This window comes from Pseudophryne corroboree, chromosome 1, assembly GCF_028390025.1.
Source record: "Pseudophryne corroboree isolate aPseCor3 chromosome 1, aPseCor3.hap2, whole genome shotgun sequence".
Lineage (NCBI taxonomy): Eukaryota > Metazoa > Chordata > Amphibia > Anura > Myobatrachidae > Pseudophryne > Pseudophryne corroboree.
In genome coordinates, this window is record NC_086444.1 from 594,378,820 (window position 1) to 594,400,517 (window position 21,698).

Here is a 21,698-nt window from a genome sequence, read left to right on the forward strand (position 1 = left end):
TGCTGAAACATATATCACAGTACACATGTACATTGTTTAAAGTGCTGCGCTGCTTGTTTATTTTGAACCCATGCAGCCTTTGCTGCTGCTATGGGTATTATTCCCCCTCCCCCCCCTGCATCCCCATGTTACCTGCAGCGTACGGGGATCGGGTGCAGGGAGAGCAGGAGAGCCTGAATGTAGCGCCGGGGAGCTGACCGGAAGCTCCTTCCTACAGCAGTACACAGTCCCCCTGTGTCTGCGGTGTTTCACTGGGAGAGTGGCCGGCGTCCTTGAGTGACGTGCGGCCACTCTTTAGTACCCAGGAGAGTCTCGGCGGCGTGTAGCGGTGCCGGGCCATCCGAGCAGTGAGAGCGGCCGGCGTCTGAGTGACGTGCGGCCGCTCTGCTTAGTTCAGCGCCCGGAGAGTGTCGGCGGCGTGTAGCGGTGCCGCATCAGGGCAGTGAGAGCGGCCGGCGTCTGAGTGACGTGCGGCCGCTCTGCTTATGTAGCGGTGCCGGGCCATCAGAGCAGTAAGAGCGGCCGGCGTCTGAGTGACGTGCGGCCGCTCTGCTTAGTTCAGCGCAGGGAGAGTCATGTACGAGTGAGGTGGAACTTCATATATAAGAAGTGGTCCTTACTACTTCAGCGGGACCCGTCAGCGGCGTGCTCAGCGGCGGCCAGCTCCCTGTACAGTATAACACTCACACAGCAGGGCGGCAGCGTGAGCTGACCGCCCTGACACCCATACCTTGCTCCATCCTGGCTGTGACGAGCTCTCTGTAAGCTCCGTTTCAGTCCTTCTTCCAGCTCTTTGTCACATCCTGGCTGTAACGGATCTTCTTTCTGTAAGCTCCGTTCAGCTTGCAGGAGACAGTGGCTGCCTGTGGCTGTGAGGGTGCTCTTTGTGAGGACCGACACGCCATGCGCTGTCCTATAGCGCCTGTGGCTGTGAGGGTGCTCTTTGTGAGGACCGACACGCCATACGCTGCCTTGCAGCGGCACCATCCCGGACCCAAGTTTTTCCAGAAACTGGGACGGGAAGTGTAAAAATTAAAAATAAAAATAAAAATCTTCTGAAAAGTGGCCATTGCCACAAGCCGATGTTCATCTGTGAGCACCGAAAAAACACTGGCAAAGTACACTGAGGTACTTGGGGATATGGAGGGGGGGGAGGGTCCTAAATTTGAATATTCAGTGCCTTTGTTCGGCTACGCCCGTCCATATCCCAAGAGTACTCCAGTGACCCCTAGTGGATGATAAAGAAATGAATGGAACATCATTTTCTCTAGAAATGTCTGTTTGATGCCTATAAGGTACATTTAGGGCCACATTCTGAGTGGGTGCTGCAACGTTCGTAGCCATCTTTTGCCAGTATAGCTTCTCTGGCTTTATGCAAATATGGCTACAAGCCCTTCCCTGGTGTAGAAACGTAAGTCTGCATGTTTAAGAATGATCTCTATGAGCATATTTAGGGGTAAATTTACTAAAATCTCTAAAACAGAGAATTGGCTCTGTTGCCCATAGCAACCAATAATATGCTGTCTATCAGTTCATTATTGCCTTTTAGAAAATGATAGACAGCATCTGATTGGTTGCTATGGGCAACATCACCAAATCTCTGTTTTAGAAGCTTTAGTAAATTTACCCCTTAGACTCAACCATCAGTCGCACCATCTAACCTTGCACCAGCCCCATCCTAGGTGCTGATTGTCCATCAGAATACATCCTCCAATGTGGGTTTGCAACCACTTCAGTGACATGCCTGTGGCATTCCTGTAACACGTCCATTATATGGACCATCTCTGTGTGTCCGGTTACTGCCCAGGGACGTCCAGTACATTAAGTCATGAGGGCAAGCCAATAACGAAGATTCTAAATATATACATGCCTAAAAGCAAGTCACTCAGTTAATATTATTGAAGAGTATGTGGTGAGCCTTGAAAATACCTAAAATCAGGAACATTGGTGTGCTTTTCATAATGCTTATGTGAACAATATGTCACACATCTTCTTTTATTAAAGAATCAGGAAGCAAGAGACGCAGAAGAGTATCTTTTAGAGAAAATGTGACTTTGGAGGAAAACATAGAGCAGGAGAACATAACAGCAGCACAAGAGGAAACTGTGCAGGAGCCCATCCAAACTGCGCAAGAGGAAACACTGCATAAGACTGTGTCAACAGGGCATGAGGACACTGTGCATGAGACCAGGCCAACACAGCAGGAGGATTCAATGCATGTTACAGGGACAATAGCACAGGGGGAGTTAGTGCAGGAGACCATGCCAGCAAATCAGGAGGACACAGCGCAGGAAACCAGGCCAACACTGCAAAACACAGCAACATCGCATGGGACAGGTATTATAAACTAAAAATTACTAATCTTGGGACGATCATTGAAAGACTGCGGCAAATTGAGCAACAAAGGCTCGAAGATGTACAGAAAATATATAATCGATTAGACAACATGCAACAGACCATGACACAAATGCAGCACAGCTTGGAACAGATTACTACAACATAGTTGGCACACGGAAATGATCTTGTTTCTCTTATGTCTTTATTGGACCGTATTAATGTAAATCAAAATATATTTAATTTGCAATCACAACAAATTCAGCAGAGTATCCAACACATGGTGGTTTGGCAATATGATTCTGTGACCAACTCCAGAATGATAGCAAACCTCCTTCAGCTAATGACTGATCAAGGAAGACAAATGTATACCGCAAGACCTCCACCTTCTGGAACAAGCACACAACATCCACAAGGGGAATTCCACATGGGACAAGCATCTCAACAAAGAAGATCAACTCCAGAGGATCAAACAATAAACACACAAAGTGAGATGATGGAAATGCAAAGTAACCTTAATTCCTCTATCTTGGATTTTGCAAGATATGCCCCACCAAATGTTGTCATAACGCAACAGGAGCATCAAATAAATCAAGATGAGGAGATACAAGTAACGGATCAAGAAATTATGGAAGGGGAAGAGCAGCAAGTATCACAGCAAGGACCACAAGGAGAAAATTCAGAGGACAACAACTAATTCAAGAGACCGGCATCTAGCTTTAAAGTTGCGGAATATCAGGTAAGCTGGTGGGGCATAATATTGATTCTTTTTCTCTTGGGGGGGGGGCATTAGGAGATGCAATTATTTGAATGCTAAAAATAAAAGGCATTAGGGTAAGTGCCTGGATGGACGCAGACATGTAAGCATACAGGGACAGATAATTAGGCAGAAAGTGGCTGTCAAAATTGCAGAAACGTTTTCTCTTTTATCTTCCTAGACTTTCAACTAGGAACATCTGGCAGCCTCATCCTTGGAAAACGACATCACCCTGGAGGAAGATGGAGAGTCTCAAATCACAGTACTAGGGCCCAGCCTGCAAGTCAACTAAGCGAGTGGCTGGCATCGAGCTTTAAAGTTGCGGATTCTCAGGAAAGCTGGTAGGGCATAATATTGATTATTTTTCTCTTGGGGGGGGGGGGGGGGGGGGGGGGGGCATTAGGAGATGCCTTTTATGTTTAGCATTAAAATAAATGCATTAGGGTCAGTGCCTGGATGGACGCAGACATGTAAGCATACAGGGACAGATAATTAGGCAGACAGTGGCTGTCAAAATTGCAGTAACATTTTCTCTTTTACCTTCCTAGACTTTCAACTAGGAACATCTGGCAGCCTCATCCTTGGAAAAATACATCTAGGTATACTCAACATGGATAAAGAAAGAAGGCAAAAAGACTTAGAAGCGACCAAAATATAAGATTTACAAATTAATACATTAATGAACTTTTTTCAAGTATTTCTAAATAAATTTAACTTATTTACTTTGAATAAAAAATGATAAATATTTTGTGATTTCGGATTAGTTTTTGTAATGATATATCTGCTTTCAATTTTATAAGAGATTGTGCTTCCTAAGGTTGCTTTAAATAAATTATTAAACTGTATATTGATTATGTGTCTTTTATATATGTGTGTGTGTATGTGTGTGTGTGTGTGTGTGTGTGTGTGTGTGTGTGTGTGTGTGTGTGTGTGTCACTGTTTAGTTTTATTAAAATATATTTGTGATTTAGGTAACAAAGATTAGCATTAATTAGTCCCAGCCTGCTGCTCACTTCATCACTCCGCTCCAGCACATGCCCGGCCCGCCAGCCACCCCGCTGTCAGACAACTGAAGGGATGGCCAGCCCCAGTTGCAGCCCTGCACCCCCTCTTCTGAGGCTCCCTCTACCCGCTAATTGTAGACGCCCAAACCAAGGCGCCTCTTCATCCCAAGTAAGGCGCTCCCCGACAGTAGCGCACCCCCTTCCGCAACTTAAAGCTGTGGCACTACAGATCCCAGCCTGCTGCTCACTCCATCACTGCGCTCCAGCACATGCCCGGCCCGCCAGCCACCCCGCTGTCAGACAACTGAAGGGTGAAGCCGTTCTTTAGGGTCTGCCGGTATTATGTTGCTTCGGCATTGTGGATGTCGGTATCGCACCTGTCGGTATTTCGACTACCTTAGGGTCTGCCGGTATTATGTTGCTTCGGCATTGTGGTTGCCGGTATTGCAACTGTCGGTATTCCGACTACCTTAGGGTCTGCCGGTATTATGTTGCTTCGGCATTGTGGTTGCCGGTATTGCAACTGTCGGTATTCCGACTACCTTAGGGTCTGCCGGTATTATGTTGCTTCGGCATTGTGGTTGCCGGTATTGCAACTGTCGGTATTCCAACTACCTTAGGGTCTGCCGGTATTATGTTGCTTCGGTATATCGTCCATGTTGGGATATGAACTGCCGGGATTATATGTGCCTATATTATATGTCTGTCGGTATTTCGTCCATATCGGTATTACATGTTGTCGGCATATTTACATTGTCGGTATTATACACTGTCGGTAATTAGCCATGTCGGTTTCATGTACTACTTTAAACATGTCGGTATAACAATACATTCGGTATATAACTTGTCAGTATTTGCACTGTCTGTATTGCGGTTTTGTCGGCATTTTATGCATCGGGATATGAACTCATTCGGTATCTTGGTGACGGGATCTCAAGTGCCGGCTATTCAAACGGCGGTAAATCGTACTGATCCCAACCTGGAACATACATAAGCAGTTAACAGTATGAACAAACAACAGTAACGGTCCAAGACCTATTCCAACTGTAACATAACCCTTATGTAAACAACAACTATATACAAGTCTTGCAGAGTTTCCGCACTGGGACGGGCGCCCAGCATCCTCTACAGACTAGGAGAAATAGATTTACCGGTAGGTTTAAAATCTTATTTTCTTTTACGTCCTAGAGGATGCTGGGGACTCCGTAATGACCATGGGGTTTATACCAAAGCATCCAATCGGGCGGGAGAGTGCGTATGACTCTGCAGCACCGACTGAGCAAACGCTAGGTCCTCATCAGCCAGGGTATCAAACTTGTAGAATTTAGCAAAAGTGTTTGACCCCGACCAAGTCGCCGCTCGGCAAAGCTGTAATGCCGAGATGCCTCGGGCAGCCGCCCAAGAAGAGCCCACCTTCCTAGTGGAATGGGCTTTAACCGAATTTGGTACCGGCAATCCAGCCGTAGAATGAGCCTGCTGAATCGTATTACAGATCCAGCGAGCAATAGTCTGCTTCGAAGCAGGTGCGCCAATCTTATTAGCAGCATACAGGACAAACAGAGCCTATGTTTTCCTAATTTTAGCCGTTCTGGCTACATAAATCTTTAAAGCCCTGACTACATCCAGGGATCTGGAATCCTACAGGTCACTTGTAGCCACAGGCACCACAATAGGTTGATTCATATGGAACGAAGAAACCACTTTAGGCAAAAATTGCGGACGTGTCCTCAATTCAGCTCGATCCACATGAAAAATCAAGTAGGGGCTCTTGTGTGACAAAGCCGCCAATTCAGACACTCGCCTTGCTGATGCCAAGGCCAACAGCATGACCACCTTCCAGGTAAGAAATTTCAACTCAACCTTGTTAAGCGGTTCAAACCAGTGTGATTTTAGGAACTGCAACACCACGTTCAGGTCCCATGGTGCCACTGGAGGCACAAAAGGGGGCTGGATATGCAGCACTCCCTTTACAAACGTCTGGACTTCTGGAAGAGAAGCCAATTCCTTCTGAAAGAAAATCGAGAGGGCCGAAATCTGTACCTTAACAGAGCCTAATTTCAGGCCCATATCCACTCCTGTTTGTAGGAAGTGGAGAAAACGACCCAGATGAAAATCTTCCGTAGGTGCATTCTTGATCTCACACCAAGACACATACTTTCGCCAGATACGGTGATAATGCTTAACCGTCACCTCCTTCCTAGCCTTTATTAAAGTAGGGATGACCTATTCCGGAATCCCCTTTTTCGCTAGGATTCGGCGTTCAACCGCCATGCCGTCAAACGTAACTGCGGTAAGTCTTGAAATACACAGGGCCCCTGTTGCAACAGGTCTTCCCTCAGAGGAAGAGACCAGGGATCTCCTGTGAGCATCTCTTGTAGATCTGAGTACCAGGCCCTTCGAGGCCAGTCTGGGACAACGAGTATTGTCTGTACGTTTCTTTGCCTTATGATCCTCAACACTTTTGTGATGAGAGGAAGAGGAGGAAACACGTAGACCGATTTGAACAGCCACGATGTTATCAGAGCATCTACTGCCACTGCCTGAGGGTCCCGAGACCTGGCACAGTACCTCCGAAGCTTTTTGTTGAGGCGTGACGCCATCATGTCTATTTGAGGAGTTCCCCAAAGACGTGTTATGTCTGCAAAGACATCTTGATGAAGACCCCACTCTCCTGGATGGAGATCGTGTCTGCTGAGGAAGTCTGCTTCACAGTTGTCCACTCCCGGAATGAAGACAGCCGACAGAGCGCTTACATGATTTTCCACCCAGCGAAGAATCCTTGTGGCTTCCGCCATCGCGACTCTGCCTTTTGTCCCGCCTTGGCGGTTCACATGAGCCACTGCTGTGACATTGTCTGATTGAATCAGAACCGGTAGGTTTCGAAGAAGACTCTCCGCTTGTCGAAGGCCGTTGTAAATGGCCCTGAGTTCCAACACATTGATGTGTAGACAGGACTCCTGGTCTGACCAAAGACCCTGAATTTTTTTTCCTTGTGTGACCGCTCCCCATCCTCGGAGGCTCGTGTCCGTGGTAACCAGGATCCAATCCTGAAATCAGAACCTGCGACCCTCCAGCAGGTGAGCACTTTGCAACCACCACAGGAGAGACACTCTGGCCCCTGGGGACAGAGTTATTTTCCGATGTAAGTGCAGATGGGACCCGGACCACTTGTCCAGAAGGTCCCATTGAAAAGTCCTTGCATGGAACCTTCCGAAGGGAATGGCCTCGTAGGCCGCCACCATTTTTCCCAGAACTCGAGTGCATTGGTGAACTGACACCCTTTTCGGATTTAGCAGGTCTCTGACCATGTTCTGGATGTCCTGGGCTTTCTCTATTGGGAGGAAGACCTTCATTTGTTCCGTATCCAGTATCATACCTAGGAACGGTAGTCGAGTTGTCGGAATCAACTGTGACTTCGGTAGATTTAGAATCCAACCGTGTTGCTGGAGCACTCTCAGAGAGAGCGCCACACTGCTCAGCAATTTCTCCCTTGATCTCGCTTTTATCAGGAGATCGTCCAAGTAAGGGATAATTGTGACCCCATGCTTGCGCAGGACCACCATCATTTCCGCCATTATCTTGGTGAAAATCCTCGGGGCCGTGGAAAGTCCAAACGGCAACGTCTGAAATTGGTAATGACAATCCTGTACAGCGAATCTCAGGTATTCCTGATGGGGGGCATATATGGGGACATGAAGGCACGCATCCTTTATGTCCAGAGACACCATAAACTCCCCCTCCTCCATGTTGGCTATTGTCGCTCTGAGTGATTCCATTTTGAATTTGAATCTTTTTATGTACAGGTTTCGTGATTTCAGATTCAAAATAGGTCTGACCGAACCGTCCGGTTTCGGGATCACAAATAGGGTTGAGTAGTAACCTCTTCCCTGCTGGTGCAGGGGAACCTTGATTATCACTTGCTGTATACACAGCGTTTGAATTGCAGCTAACACTATATCCCTTTCCGATGTGGAAGCTGGTAGGGCCGATTTGAAAAATCGGCGCGGGGGCACCTCCTCGAATTCCAATTTGTAACCCTGGGAAACTATTTCCAACACCCAGGGATTCAGGTCTGAACTGACCCAGGCCTGACTGAAGAGTCGAAGACGTGCCCCACCGGTGCGGACTCCCTCAGGGGAGCCCCAGCGTCATGCTGTGGGTTTTGGAGCAGCCGGGGAGGACTTTTGTTCCTGGGCACCTGCCGAAGCAGGTGCTCTTTTGCCTCTGCCCTTACCTCTGGCGAGGAAAGAGGATCCCCGACCTCTTCTGGACTTGTGCGACCGAAAGGACTGCATCTGATAGGGTTTTACTTTCTTTTGCTGTTGGGGAATATATGGTAAAAAATTTGATTTACCTGCTGTAGCTGTGGAAACCAGGTCCGTCAGCCCATCCCCAAACAATACATCACCCTTATAGGGTAGTACTTCCATATGTTTTTTGGAATCCGCATCACCCGTCCATTGGCGAGTCCATAAGGATCTTCTCGCTGAGATAGACATGGCATTGGCCCTACAAGCTAGCAATCCAATGTCCCTTTGAGCATCCCTCATAAATAAGACTGCGTCTTTTATATGGGCTAGTTAAGAATATAGTATCCTTATCCATATTATCAAATTGATCTCTCAGCTCATCTGTCCAAGCTGCAATTGCGCTACACACCCATGCCGACGCAATTGTCGCTCTTAGCACAGCACCCGTATGAGAATAAATACACTTTAAGGTAGATTCTTGCCTGCGACCTGCAGGGTCCTTAAGGGCCGCTGTGTCAGGAGACGGTAGCGCCACTTTCTTGGACAAGCGCGTCAGGGCCTTGTCCACAGTGGGGGATGATTCCCAAATCTCCCTGTCCTGCTTAGGGAAGGGGTATGCCATATAAATTCTTTTGGGGATCTGCGGAGTCTCCGGAGTCTTGGGAGTCTTCCGGAGTCTCCCAAGCTTTTCCAAAGAAATCATTGAATTCATGAGATGCGGGAAAATTAATAATCTGTTTCTTTCCCTTAAACATGTGTACCCTTGTGTCGGGGACCGAGGGTTCATCCTCAATATGCAACACATCCCTTATTGCCACAATCATACACTGAATGGTTTTAGTCACCCTAGGGTGCAATTTTACTTCGTCGTAGTCGACACTGGAATCAGAATCCGTGTCGGTAGTAGTGTCTTGTGTTAAGGGACGCTTTTGAGACCCCGACGGGCCCCGTGAGTCGGTCCAATCCGAGGATTGACCCCTTGATGTCCCCCCTAATTCAGCCTTATCAAGCCTTTTATGTAAAGATGCCACACTTGCATTCAACATATGCCACATGTCCATCCAATCCGGAGTCGGCACAACCGACGGGGGCACACCACTCATTTGCTCCACCTCCTCCTTGGAGAAGCCTTCCACCTCAGTCATGTCGACACACACGTACCGACACCCCACACACACAGGGATTAACCTATAAGGGGACAAAACCCCAACCAGGCTCTTAGGAGAGACAGAGAGAGAGTATGCCAGCACACACCAGCGCTTAAAAACAGTGGAAAAAATATGTCCAGATAGCGCTTTTTTATATATAATATACCAATTCCCACTCACTGCGTCGCTAATGTGCCCCCCTCCTCTTTTTTCCAGCCTGTGAAGTTCAGCAGGGGAGAGACCAGGGAGGCAGCGTTCATGCATGCAGCTTCTGTGGAGAAAATGGCGCTGGTTAGTGCTGAGGATCAAGCCCCGCCCACCCGACGGCGGGCTTCGGTCCCGGTGACTTTTCTATTAAAATGGCGGGGGATCTTAGATTTACTGCCTCCGCAGCCTAATCTATCTGAATTTGCCCAAAAGTGAGGAATATTGCTGCCCAGGGCGCCCCCCCCTGCGCCCTGCACCCTTCAGTGCTGCTCTGTGTGTGTGACTGGGAGCAATGGCGCGCAGCCTTACCTCATGAAGATCTGATGTCTTCTGCCGCTTAAGATGTCTTCTGCCTTCTCATACTCACCCGGCTTCTATCTTCGGCATCTGTGAGGAGGACGGCGGCGCGGCTCCGGGACGAACCCCAGGTGAGACCTGTGTTCCGACTCCCTCTGGAGCTAATGGTGTCCAGTAGCCTTAGAAGCAGTGCCCAACTTAACAAGCCAGCTCTGCTTCTCTCTCCTTGGTCCCACGATGCAGGGAGCCTGTTGCCAACAGGACTCCCTGAAAATAAAAAACCTAACAAAATTCTTTTTCAACAGAAAACTCTGGAGAGCTCTCTGCAGTGCACCCATTCTCCTCTGGGCACAAGATCTAACTGAGGTCTGGAGGAGGGGCATAGAGGGAGGAGCCAGTGCACACCCATAGTAAAAGTTATTTTTAGGTGCCCTATCTCCTGCGGAGCCCATCTATACCCTATGGTCCCCAGCATCCTCTAAGACGTAAGAGAAATACATATCTTTTTGGCGGGGGCTCATACATATATACAGTGCCCAACTGTATATATGCTTACTTTTGCCAACAGAGGTCCATATGGTGCCCAGGGGCCCCCCCCCCCTGCGCCCTTACAGTTACCGGAGTATGTGAGGTGTGTATGGAGCAATGGCGCACAGCTGCAGTGCTGTGCTTTACCTCATGTGAAGAACGGAGTCTTCTGCCGCCGATTTTCGAAGTCTTCTTTGCTTCTCATACTCACCCGGCTTCTGTCTTCCGGCTCTGCGAGGGGGGCGGCGGCGCGGCTCTGGGATCGGACGACGAGGGTGAGATCCTGTGTACGATCCCTCTTGAGCTAATGGTGTCCAGTAGCCTAAGAAGCAGGACCTATCTTCAGAGAGTAGGGCTGCTTCTCTCCCCTCTGTCCCACGATGCAGGGAGTCTGTTGCCAGCAGAGCTCCCGGAAAATAAAAAACCTTACAAAATACTTTCTTACAGCAAGCTCAGGAGAGCTCACTGAACAGCACCCAGCTCGTCCGGGCACAGATTCAAACTGAGGTCTGGAGGAGGGACATAGAGGGAGGAGCCAGAGCACACCAGAATCTAAATTCTTTCTTAAAGTGCCCATGTCTCCTGCGGAGCCCGTCTATTCCCCATGGTCCTTACAGAGTCCCCAGCATCCACTAGGACGTTAGAGAAAATTATGACGTAGATACCAAATCACCGAGGCTGTCACCAAACAACACACCACCCTTATACGGTAGAGACTCCATAGCTTTCCATTCCATTGATGAATCCACAATGCTCTCCTATCTGAGACTGCCATGGCATTGACCCGTGATCCCAAGAGGCCAATATCTCTCGCAGCTTCCTTTAGGTAGACTGCAGCGTCCCTGATATGAACTAGTGTCAAAAGAATGCTATCCCTATCCAGGGTATCCATTTCAGATGACAAGTTATCTGCCCATTTTTCAATAGCACTACTCACCCACGCAGATGCAATGGCTGGTCTGAGTAGCGTACCCGTGGTGACATAAATGGATTTCAATGTATTTTCCTGTCTACGATCCGCAGGGTCCTTTACGGCTGCCGTGTCAGGGGACGGGCGAGCCACCTTTTTGGACAGCCGTGACAGAGCTTTGTCCACAACGGGGGGTGACTCCCATTTTTCCCTATCCCCAGAGGGAAACGGATACGCCACTACAATCCTTTTGGGAATCTGAAACTTTTTGTCAGGACTTTCCCAAACCTTTTCACAAGCGTGTTCAGTTCATGAGAGGGAGGAAACGTTACCACAGGTTTCTTCCCTTTATACATACAGACCCTAGTATAAGGAACAGTAGGGTCCTCAGTGATATGTAATACATCTTTTATAGCCACAATCATGTACTGAATGCTCTTTGCCAGTTTTGGATCTAATCTGGCATCACTATAGTCGACACTTCAGTCAGTGTCCGTGTCGGTATCCGTGTCTGTCAGCTGGGCAAATGAAAGTTTTTGTGACCCCGATAGGGTCTGGACTTGAAACAACACATCCTCTACGGATTTCTTCCAAGCCTGGTTCTGAGACTCAGATTTACCCAATCTTTTATTTATCAGAGCCACATTTGCATTCAAAGCACTCAAAACATTCACCCAATCAGGTGTCGGCGGTGCTGACAGGGTCACTCCCACAGCCGTTTGTGGCCCTAACATAGTCTCCTCCTGGGAAGAGCACTCCGCCTCAGACATGCCGACACACGTGCACCCACCACACGCAGATACACTGGGCCTATACGGGACAGACCCAGAGTAAAGCCTGTCAGAGAGACACAGAGGGAGATATTGCCAGCTCACACCCAAGCGCCCAAACCCGGTCTGAACACTACAGAAAATGTCCCAGACCTGCAGCGCTTTTATAAATTACATATAATGCACCAAATTCACTGTGCCCCCCCCTGTTCTGCACCCTGTTACTTGAACAGCAGTGTGAGGAAGAACCAGCGTCTCTGCAGCCTTGTGGAGAGATAATGGCGCCGGACTGTGTGCTGTGAGGGCTAAGCCCCGCCCCCGTAATGGAGCGCTTCAGACCAGCTCTTTTTTAAACTTTTTTATACTAGCGGGGGTCCGGACAGTGTCCTGGCACTATGTCCGCTCTTGCCAGTCAGTTATTTTGAGGTTAAAATGCTTGCCACTCAGAATAAGCCCAATTGATTAGCAGTACTATGCACCATGGGGGTAATTCCAAGTTGATCGCAGCAGGAAATTTTTTAGCAGTTGGGCAAAACCATGTGCACTGCAGGGGGGGCAGATATAACATGTGCAGAGAGAGTTAGATTTGGGTGGGTTATTTTGTTTCTGTGCGGGGTAAATACTGGCTGCTTTATTTTTACACTGCAATTTAGATTGCAGATTGAACTCACCACACCCAAATCTAACTCTCTCTGCACATGTTATATCTGCCCCCCCTGCAGTGCACATGGTTTTGCCCAACTGCTAAAAAAGTTCCTGCTGCGATCAACTTGGAATTACCCCCCATATCTATAGGTATGGCCGGGTTGGGTATGGGTGACGTCGGCATTGTTGCACATAACTACATCCCCTATGGCCGACAGTATTCACCATTTCTAAACGCGCTATCTCGGATTACTGCAGGGAAAACAGATTCTCTCACAGTCACTACGACATAACACAGCTCTGTGAGCTCTTTGGCGATCGGACGCATCAGATCTTAGCGCATGAGCCACAATTCTAAGATTATACCAAACAGAATGCAGTGAGCATTTACACTGATACTAATGCTGACCTCCTGTAACGCCATGATAGCTTTGCTTTGCCAGGAGAGTGGCTTGTCTTTGGAATATTCCATGCAGATTTCTCTCACCTAAACAAACATAAAAAAAACAGATATTACCAGCAATGCACAAATGAGGGGAAATGTTAGATGCAGAAAAGACGTCCTCTCACCAGCCGCATAAATGGTGCCTTTTTCATGAGCGGCTCAGTTGAGTCTTGGTACTCGCGTATTTCCATCAGTGCCCGAGCTCCTGCGCGGTACCGCTTTTTGATGGGCGCCGCCACTTTCTGGCTCGTGTCTGGTTTACATTTGTTTCAAAACAAAGAAAGAACAGAGTTTGTCATTCTCACCTTTTGGGCTTCTGTTACCCATTTCCCAATAAAATAAATGCAGCGCTGAACATTTTACTGGTCTCTACTCTGTCACCATAGCAGCCTTTTTCTCTTTTATAATCCTAGCTCAGTCCCATACATACTGTATGGCAGGCATTCCCAACCACGGTCCTCAGGGCATATCAACAGTGCAGGTTTTAGTGATATCCAGGCTGCAGCACAGATGGTTAAATCAAAATAACTGAGCTACTAATTAAATCACCTGTGCTGAAGCCTGGATATCACTAAAACCTGCACTGTTGGTGTGCCTTGAGGACCGTGGTTGGGAATGCCTGCTGTATGGTCTTAAGCTTATAACAGGATTTTAATACCTACCGGTAAATCCTTTTCTCCTAGTCCATAGAGGATGCTGGGGTCCACTTATTGACCATGGGGTATAGACGGTTCCGCAGGAGCCATGGGCACTCTTAAGACTTTTTAATGTGTATGAACTGGCTCCTCCCTCTATGCCCCTCCTCCAGACTTCAGTTATAGGAACTGTGCCCAGGGAGACGGACATTTCGAGGAAAGGATTTACTTTAATACTAGTGGTGAGATACATACCAGTTCACACCTCAACCATGCCGCACACATGGCAATCAACATAACACACGCCAACAGCCACGAATCAATAACAGCAACAAGCTGAAACTAACATAACACAACTTGTGTATACCTAAACTGCAGGTAAAGTAAGTACTGGGACGGGCGCCCAGCATCCTCTAAGGACTAGGAGAAAAGGATTTACCGGTAGGTATTAAAATCCTGTTTTCTCATACGTCTTAGAGGATGCTGGGGTCCACTTATTGACCATGGGGTTTATACCAAAGCTCCAGTACGGGCGGGAGAGTGCGGATGACCCTGCAGCACCGATTGACCAAACTTGAGGTCTTCATTGCCCAAGGTATCAAACTTGTAGAATTTTGCAAACGTGTTTGACCCCGACCAAGTAGCTGCTCGGCAAAGTTGTAATGCCGAGACCCCCCGGGCAGCCGCCCAGGATGAGCCCACCTTCCTAGTGGAATGGGCCTTCACCGACTTCAGCAACGGCAATCCAGCCGTAGTATGAGCTTGCTGAATTGTACTTCTGATCGAACATGCAATATCAGGATTTTGGTACTTACCGATAAATCCCTTTCTCCGATTCCACAGGGGCCACTGGAGCGTAGTTACAATGGGGAAATAGTAGGCAGTAATTGGGAGCTGGCACTTTAAAATTCTTCACTCTGTGGCTAGCTCCTCCCCTACTATCTCCCCTCCAAGCCAGTCTACGTAAAACTGTGCCCGAGGAGAGCTGGAATAAACAAACCGTAAGGTAGAGGAGGTTAATGAAGCCCTGTAGACCAGGATAACACAAACCAAACCTGGAACAGAACCTAACAAACAACCGGCTAGCCCGAACTCAACAAGCAGTCATATGGTGATCTGCAAACCGTTAAGCAAACAACAAGGAGGAACAGCGCTGGGCGGGCGTCCAGTGGCCCCTGTGGAATCGGAGAAAGGGATTTATCGGTAAGTACCAAAATCCCGATTTCTCCTTCATCCACTAGGGGCCACTGGAGCGTAGTTACAATGGCGACGTCCCAGAGCTCCCAAAACGGGTGGGAGAGTGCTGAGAGTCCTGTAAAACCGCTCGGCCAAACTGTGATGCAGAGGCCGCAAAAGTGTCAAACTTGTAGAATTTGACAAAACGTATGTCGGCCCGACCAAGTAGCCGCCCGACAAAGTATTCATGGAGACCCCACTGGCAGCTGCCCACTAGGGTCCCACAACGCTCGTAAAGTGCGCTGAAATGGAAAACGGAGGCTCCCGAGCCACCGCCAAGAAGCCTGTCTGATGGACAGATGTATCCAACAGCCCAGCATATGCTGGGACCCCGGCGATTTGTACGGGAGCATCGTACAGAACAAAGAAGAAAAACCCTTTGTCGAATAGCCGAAGACCTCTGTAGAGAGGGTCGGCGAGCCTTGACAACAGTCAAATAGTAACTGAAAAACACTAGTGTCAGATTTATATGAAAAACGGACATCCCCTTTGGAAGAAACGACCTCTGAGGTCGAAGCTCAGCCGGGGGAGTTGCCAATAGAGTACTCCCTGAGAGAGAGCCCAAACTTATGGCCGCCAGGCCAATCTCTTTTGGAAGAAAACCGAAAAAGGCAGAGACCTAAAATTCAGGTCAATGTGGTTTTAAGCGCAGCGGAGCAAAACCTCCCAGAGAAACCAAAGATGACGGCTGAATGGTAACTGAAAGAAGGGGAAAACCCCTTTTATCCTTATTATGTCCCATACAGTTTTCCAAAAGAGGCAAAAGCGAGGAGAGGTAACAGACTTCTGAAATCCCCTGCGAGACTATGGTTTCTTGAGCCCTTGGCAGCCGCGTTTGAAGGGCGGATTATGTCTGCCCAACTTCGATGCCCCCCGGTCTTAATGAGAGACAAAGGGAAACCCGAGACAGGGTGATAACAAGAGGCCCTCTAACTAAACAACCAGGCCAGGGGCTAAGCAAACTCAAAACTATAATATGTGCGGAGAAACCGCCAGGGAAAAGGACAACCAAAATATCCACTTGTCCAATTCTCCTACCCGGCACCGCCGAGTACCAGAGAGGACTTGTGGAAGCGGAACCCTCCGCAAATGCTCCAAACACAAAATATAAAAGGTAAAGCGGCTGAGCCGCAACACACGGCAGAGCCGCAACTCACGAACACCACTGGATATAAAACGGTGATCAGTCAGGACTCCAGGGAACCAAACGACCTCTTGGGATGAGATGACAACTCCCGCCGGACTTCTGAGGACTGGAATGACCGGATACAGCAGGACTGGAAACAGACTCTCAGCAAACAAAGGCAGCATGCAGGAAGCTATTACCGGCGTCTGTGAGAAGCCCTGGGAGTGTATTTAACAAGGAGTCCTCCAATCAGCTGCTAAAGGCTGATTAGAATAAATGCCGTGCAGCTGCCTTGCTGCACGGCCAGAGAGCAGGTGAATATCTTAATTTCCTAAAGCCTAGCAACGGGGAACGCGGTCCACCAGTGGCGTCCCCGTTGCTAGGGTCCGTGCGGCTCAGCGCGCCCGGCGTCTAGCGTTGCTAGGGAGCTGGCGGCTGTACGTGCACGGCGTCTCTAGTTGCTAGGCGCCGGGCCGCGCAGACCATCAAGCGGACCCCGGCGCCTAACAGTACCCCCCCCTTGAGGAGAGGTCAAGGAACCCCTAAAGCCAGGTTTCTGAGGAAATTCCCGAAAAAATGCCCTCTTGAGCCTCGGGGCATGAAGATCCTTATCCAGGACCCAAGACCTTTCCTCCGGACCATAGCCTTTCCAGTGAACCAGAAAATACAGCCGATCCCGGGACAATTTGGAATCGAGAACCTTCTCTACCAAGAACTCCTGTTGTCCCTGTACATCCACTGGAGATCTACCCTGAGAGATCTTCCGAGGAAATCTACTGGAAGAAACGTATTGTTTCAACAGGGAACAATGAAACGTATTTCCAATCCTGAGAGATCTTGGTAAACGTAACCGAAAGGCAACTGGGTTGACTCTTTTAATAATAAGAAATGGCCCAATAAATTTGGGTCCCAGTCTAGCCGAGGATTGTCGAAGCCTGATGTTGCGAGTCGACAACCACACCCTATCTCCCACCTTAAAAGTGCAAGGACGTCGGAGCCTGTCAGAAAATGTATTCTCTCGAAAGGCCGCTTTTCTGAGAGCAAGGTGCACCTTTTTCCAAATGGCTCTGAGATGGGAGGTTAAGGTAAGCGAGGAGACTGAGGAATGATGAAAAAAAGAATTAGCTCTGGGGTGAAAACCAAAAACTGAAAAGAATGGAGACTCTTTAGTGGAGGAATGACAAGAATTATTGTAAGCAAATTCAGCCAACGGAAGAAACTCGGACCAATCATTCTGGAGTTTGGCTGAATACAAGCGCAAATATTGTTTCAATGATTGGTTGACTCGTTCGGTTTGCCCGTTGGATTGTGGGTGGTAACCGGATGTTAACGACAATTTCATCTTCAATGAGGCACAAAAACATTTCCAGAATTGTGCGATGAATTGTGGACCCCGATCAGAAACAATATCAGTAGGCAACCCATGAAGCCTGAATACATGGCGGAGAAACAAAACTGCCAACCCTTGGGCAGAAGGCAATCGGGGAAGAGCAATAAAATGAGCCATTTAACTAAAACGGTCCACTACCACCCATATGACTCGGAATCCGGCTGAAAGGGGAAGGTCAACCACAAAATCCATGGAAATATGAGACCACGGCCTGAGAGGAACATTTAAGGGCATAAGTTGCCCGATGGGCAAGGAACGGGGAACCTTATGCTGTGCACAAACCTGACATGAATAAACAAATTCCTTGACGTCTTTAGAAAGACCAGGCCACCATACTGAGCGAGAGACTAACTCCAATGTCTTAGAGACTCCTGGATGCCCTGAAACTTTGTTATCATGGAATTCCGTTAAAACAGTAGCTCTCAAAAACTCAGGGACGTAAAGACGACCAGCAGGAGTAATTCTAGGAGCTTGGTGTTGAAGCTGTTTTAACTGGGTAAATAAATCTTGTGTGAGGCCCGCCCAGATGACCGAAGATGGAAGTATGGGGGTAACAGGATTGTTATTGTGAACCGGAAGAAAGCTACGTGACAGGGCATCAGCCTTAGTATTCTTGGAACCAGGCCTGAAAGTGATTATAAATTTGAAACGCGTAAAAAATAATGCCCAACGTGCCTGCCGGGCATTAAGCCGCTTAGCCGATTCAATGTATTGCAGGTTCTTATGGTCAGTCAATACCGAAATAATAAGAATTTACTTACCGATAATTCTATTTCTCATAGTCCGTAGTGGATGCTGGGACTCCGTCAGGACCATGGGGAATAGCGGGCTCCGCAGGAGACAGGGCACATCTAAAAAAGCTTTTAGGTCACATGGTGCGTACTGGCTCCTCCCCCTATGACCCTCCTCCAAGCCTCAGTTAGGTACTGTGCCCGGACGAGCGTACACAATAAGGAAGGATCTTGAATCCCGGGTAAGACTCATACCAGCCACACCAATCACACCGTACAACTTGTGATCTGAACCCAGTTAACAGTATGATAACACAAACGAAGTAGCCTCTGAACAGATGGCTCACAACAACAGTAATAACCCGATTTTTGTAACAATAACTATGTACAAGCATTGCAGACAATCCGCACTTGGGATGGGCGCCCAGCATCCACTACGGACTATGAGAAATAGAATTATCGGTAAGTAAATTCTTATTTTCTCTAACGTCCTAGTGGATGCTGGGACTCCGTCAGGACCATGGGGATTATACCAAAGCTCCCAAACGGGCGGGAGAGTGCGGATGACTCTGCAGCACCGAATGAGAAAACTCCAGGTCCTCTTTAGCCAGAGTATCAAATTTGTAAAATTTTACAAACGTGTTCTCCCCTGACCACGTAGCTGCTCGGCAAAGTTGTAATGCCGAGACTCCTCGGGCAGCCGCCCAGGATGAGCCCACTTTCCTTGTGGAATGGGCCTTTACAGATTTAGGCTGTGGCAGGCCTGCCACAGAATGTGCAAGTTGGATTGTACTACATATCCAACGTGCAATCGTCTGTTTAGACGCAGGAGCACCCAACTTGTTGGGTGCATACAATGTAAACAACGAGTCAGATTTTCTGACTCCAGCTGTCCTTGAAATATATATTTTTAATGTTCTGACAACGTCCAGTAACTTGGAGTCCTCCAAGTCGCTAGTAGCCGCAGGCACCACAATAGGCTGGTTCAAGTGAAATGCCGAAACCACCTTAGGGAGAAATTGAGGACGTGTCCTCAATTCTGCCCTGTCCGAATGGAATATCAGATATGGGCTTTTGTATGACAAAGCTGCCAACTCCGAAACTCTCCTGGCTGAAGCCAGGGCCAACAGCATGGTTACCTTCCATGTAAGGTATTTTAAATCTACCGATTTTAAAGGCTCAAACCAATGAGATTTGAGAAAATTTAGAACCACGTTCAAATCCCACGGTGCCACTGGAGGCACTATTGGGGGTTGTATATGTAGTACACCTTTGACAAAAGTTTGTACTTCAGGCACTGACGCCAATTCCTTCTGGAAGAAAATTGATAAGGCCGAAATTTGAACTTTAATGGACCCCAATTTGAGGCCCATAGACAATCCTGCTTGCAGGAAATGTAAGAATCGACCCAATTGAAATTCTTCCGTTGGAGCCTTCTTGGCCTCACACCACGCAACATATTTTCTCCAAATGCGGTGATAATGTTGTGCGGTCACTTCTTTCCTGGCTTTAATTAAAGTAGGAATAACTTCCTCAGGAATGCCCTTCTCTTTTAGAATCCGGCGTTCAACCGCCATGCCGTCAAACGCAGCCGCGGTAAGTCTTGGAACATACAAGGTCCCTGCTGAAGCAGATCCCTTCTTAGAGGTAGAGGCCACGGATCCTCCGTGAGCATCTCTTGAAGTTCCGGATACCAAGTTCTTCTTGGCCAGTCCGGAGCTACCAGTATTGTTCTTACTCCTCTTTTCCGTATAATTCTCAGTACCTTTGGTATGAGAGGCAGAGGAGGGAACACATACACTGACTGGTACACCCACGGTGTTACCAGAGCGTCCACAGCTATTGCCTGAGGGTCTCTTGACCTGGCGCAATACCTGTCCAATTTTTTGTTGAGGCGAGACGCCATCATGTCCACCTTTGGTTTTTCCCAACGGTTCACAATCATGTGGAAAACTTCTGGATGAAGTCCCCACTCTCCCGGGTGAAGGTCGTGTCTGCTGAGGAAATCTGCTTCCCAGTTGTCCACTCCCGGGATGAACACTGCTGACAGTGCTACGACATGATTCTCCGCCCAGCGCAGAATCCTTGCAGCTTCTGCCATTGCACTCCTGCTTCTCGTGCCGCCTTGTCGGTTTACGTGGGCGACTGCCGTGATGTTGTCGGACTGGATCAACACCGGCTGACCCTGAAGCAGCGATTTTGCCAGGCTTAGAGCATTGTAGATCGCTCTTAGCTCCAGTATATTTATGTGAAGAGACGTCTCCAGGTTTGACCACACGCCCTGGAAGTTTCTTCCCTTTGTGACTGCTCCCCAACCTCGTAGGCTGGCATCCGTAGTCACCAGGACCCAGTCCTGTATGCCGAATCTGCGGCCCACTAACAGATGGGCAGTCTGCAACCACCACAGGAGAGACAACCTTGTTCTCGGTGACAGTGTTATCCGCTGATGCATGTGCAGATGCGATCCGGACCATTTGTCCAGCAGATCCCACTGAAATGTTCGTGCATGGAATCTGCCGAATGGAATCGCTTCGTACGAAGCCACCATCTTTCCCAGGACTCTTGTGCATTGATGTACTGACACAGTTCCTGGTTTTAGGAGGTTCTTGACAAGTTCGGATAACTCCCTTGCTTTCTCTTCCGGGAGAAATACCTTTTTCTGAACCGTGTCCAGAATCATGCCCAGGAACAGCAGATGTGTTGTCGGGGTCAATTGAGATTTTGGAAGATTTAGAATCCACCCGTGTTGCTGAAGCACTACTTGTGTTAGCGCTACACCGACTTCCAGCTGTTCTCTGGACTTTTACCTTATCAGGAGATCGTCCAAGTAAGGGATAATTAATACGCCTTTTCTTCGTAGAAGAACCATCATTTCGGTCATTACCTTGGTAAAGACCCGAGGGGCCGTGGACAACCCAAACGGCAGCGTTTGAAACTGATAATGACAGTCTTGTATCACGAACCTGAGATACCCTTGGTGTGAGGGGTAAATCGGGACATGTAGATAAGCATCTTTTATGTCCAAGGACACCATGAAGTCTCCTTCTTCCAGATTCGCTATCACTGCTCTGAGTGACTCCATCTTGAACTTGAATTTCTTTATGTACAGGTTCAAGGATTTCAGATTTAGAATAGGCCTTACCGAACCGTCCGGTTTCGGTACCACAAATAATGTGGAATAATACCCCTTTCCCTGTTGTAGGAGGGGTACCTTGACTATCACCTGCTGAGAATACAGCTTGTGAATGGCTTCCAAAACCGACGTCCTTTCTGAGGGAGACGTTG

General features: G+C 48.3%; 1 protein-coding gene across 1 annotated transcript in view; it reads right to left on the bottom strand.

Moving 5' to 3' along the window:
- Positions 1-21,698, bottom strand: part of LOC134900736 (uncharacterized) — a 245,404-nt gene that overhangs the window by 128,972 nt on the left and 94,734 nt on the right. Inside the window, exons 3-4 of the mRNA XM_063914262.1 lie at positions 13,421-13,548; positions 13,260-13,337 (exon numbers count right to left, since the gene is read on the bottom strand). Coding sequence (XP_063770332.1) covers positions 13,260-13,337; positions 13,421-13,548 — 206 coding nt within the window. The remainder of the gene's footprint in view (positions 1-13,259; positions 13,338-13,420; positions 13,549-21,698) is intronic.